We start from the raw sequence: 2,283 nt of genomic DNA on the forward strand, positions 1-2,283 counted from the left end.
TAACCATCTTTTTTTATATATAGAGAGACTGGTTTTTAAGTTAATTGAAATGGGCAGATGGTACTTCCATAAATAAATTAAAATTTATAATTAATATTGTGGTATAATACTAATATTGTGGTCAAATTTATTGGAGTGGTTAAAAATCTAATTTAATGAAGCACTCCCCCTTTAATATCTGAACTATAATCATGTTCACTCACACACATAATATAGTTATTTAGTACTGTCCCTTCATTCTTTTTTTTCTCCATCCTCATCTCTTGAAAGGAACTCCATTTTTAGACATCTTGTAGGCTAAGATTAGCAAGCTTTATGAGTGCTTGTCTTCATGTTTAGAAGAAAGAAAAGACAAGGTTGATTAAGGTACACTTCACCAGATAACATTCTTCTCTGCCTGCACTGACCCTTAATTAAGTTTTCCAAACCAAAGTTCTTAACTTCTTATTTCTAATTAAGTACACACTAATTTATAATATAAAATTGGTACTGGTTCAAGGTGTAGTTATGGGTATCTTGTTCTTAAACCAAATCAAGAAGCAAGCAAGTTTTTTCCTACAGGAGAAATACAAAAATGCAAGGTTGGCTTTAACTGATATTAGTCGAGCTGAATTGTAAGTCTTTAAGTTGTTATTACGTATTGAGCATAGTATTTTTCATGCATGTTACAAGCCAGTGAGTTATTTCATCAGTGAAAAGCTCTGTGCTAAAAAGGATATTAATGCAAATATGATAACAATTCTAGCTTTCATTTTGCTATGAAGGTTGGCTGAGGAAGCAACAAACCATGATCCATGGGGTCCAGATGCTAAAACAATGACTAAAATAGCTGGGGCATCTTATGAAGTGGATGATTATTGGAGAATCGTGGATGTTCTTCACAAGAGGTAACTATATTGAATCACTTCCTTTAATTTATATATAAATACACACAGACACATATATATAAGGGTACGTACTAAGATAAGTAGAAGTAATAAATTATATGCAGGTTTGATAATATTGATTGGAAGGAATGGAGGCGAGCATATAAAACACTTGTACTTCTTGAGTTCCTGCTTACGCATGGTCCTGAAGAATTGGCAGAAGAATTTCAGTGCGACAGTGAAATAATTGAAGAGTTGGGAACATTCAAATACATAGACGAAAAAGGGTAACTATAGTTAAATTAAGTACTTCTTAATTATGTAAAAAACAACACCATTATATATTCATAATCTCACGCATTACATATCTGGCAGTTTTGACTGGGGTGCGAACATGCAGAAGAGATCAGACCATATAATTACACTTCTAAACGGAGGAGTGAAACTAAAAGAAGCTAGATTAAAAGCTCTGAAAATAACAAAAGAAATTCAAGGATTTGGTAATTTCAGGATCCTGTCATCTTCTTTGTCATCAACATCATCGGCGACCTCTGATCTGTCCAGAGCTTCATCGTTCGGCTCATATTCTACTACAAGTTCAACATTTAATGGCGCAGCACTATCCCTCACGAAAGAAGAAGACATTGAGAAACCTGGATTGGTATTTAATGAGATTAACAAGGATAAGAGTTCTGTTATTACGTCACCTACAAGTAACATGGATTTGGAAAGATCCCATGTTTGGAATTACTCACGGATTCAAGAAACTGGATCTTTGTTGGATTTTGAAGAAGAAAATGAAGATGAGAAACAAGATAGTATTATCAACGGAATTTGCACTAAGCTTGTTCCTTCAAGAAAATATGACGGTGAAAGAGAGGGCTTTAGGAGCCTTTCTGATGTAGGGAAGTTGATAAAGAAGAAGTATGATAGACAATTTTCTTTGGGCTATTAACTGAGGCGAGGACATATATAGCAAAGACGGTCATCTTCCATTGTTGGATGGTGAACCAGAAAATGTAAATTTAAAATAATTTCAATCCTCACAAGTGAGATTGCCAATCAGACATTTAAATGTTGATTTTGTTATCTTATACCAATGGGTATTGTCATATGCAAAAATATTGCAGTACAATGTCGAAATCATAGTTGTCAGTTAGTTAAGATGAATTTCCATTTTCTTCAATTTGCTTTAAGCTGTTTTAGTTACGCTGGATTCTATAATTATGATTCATGATTTGCCTCCATTATGCCGTTTAAGCAATAATTAATCATGTCGTCTTGCTACAACACACTCACAGAAAAGCTTTTTCTTTTTCTCTTTTTTAGGGCAATAGATAGAGATTCATTGCATCGGAACAGATCATTGAGTTAGCCACCTGCAGAAGTTGTGTTCAGCGATTACAACAAAAATGGG

The 2,283-nt window shown here is 33.9% G+C and overlaps 1 protein-coding gene across 2 annotated transcripts; it reads left to right on the plus strand.

Moving 5' to 3' along the window:
• Nucleotides 1–297: 297 nt before the first annotated feature.
• Nucleotides 298–2,009, plus strand: LOC8263760 (epsin-3). Of its 2 annotated transcripts, XM_002528788.3 has the most exons (5): nucleotides 333–366; nucleotides 500–614; nucleotides 765–887; nucleotides 992–1,153; nucleotides 1,242–2,009. In XM_002528788.3, the coding sequence occupies exons 2-5, from the start codon at nucleotides 508–510 to the stop codon at nucleotides 1,819–1,821; spliced, it is 972 nt and encodes a 323-aa protein (XP_002528834.1). In that variant the 5' UTR covers nucleotides 333–366; nucleotides 500–507; the 3' UTR covers nucleotides 1,822–2,009. The 2 variants fall into 2 exon arrangements, with proteins under 2 accessions (XP_048235408.1, XP_002528834.1); XM_048379451.1 differs by having other exon boundaries at nucleotides 298–614.
• The last annotated feature ends 274 nt before the right edge of the window (nucleotides 2,010–2,283 follow it).

The sequence above is a fragment of the Ricinus communis genome, chromosome 9 (genome assembly GCF_019578655.1).
Source record: "Ricinus communis isolate WT05 ecotype wild-type chromosome 9, ASM1957865v1, whole genome shotgun sequence".
NCBI classification, from domain to species: domain Eukaryota; kingdom Viridiplantae; phylum Streptophyta; class Magnoliopsida; order Malpighiales; family Euphorbiaceae; genus Ricinus; species Ricinus communis.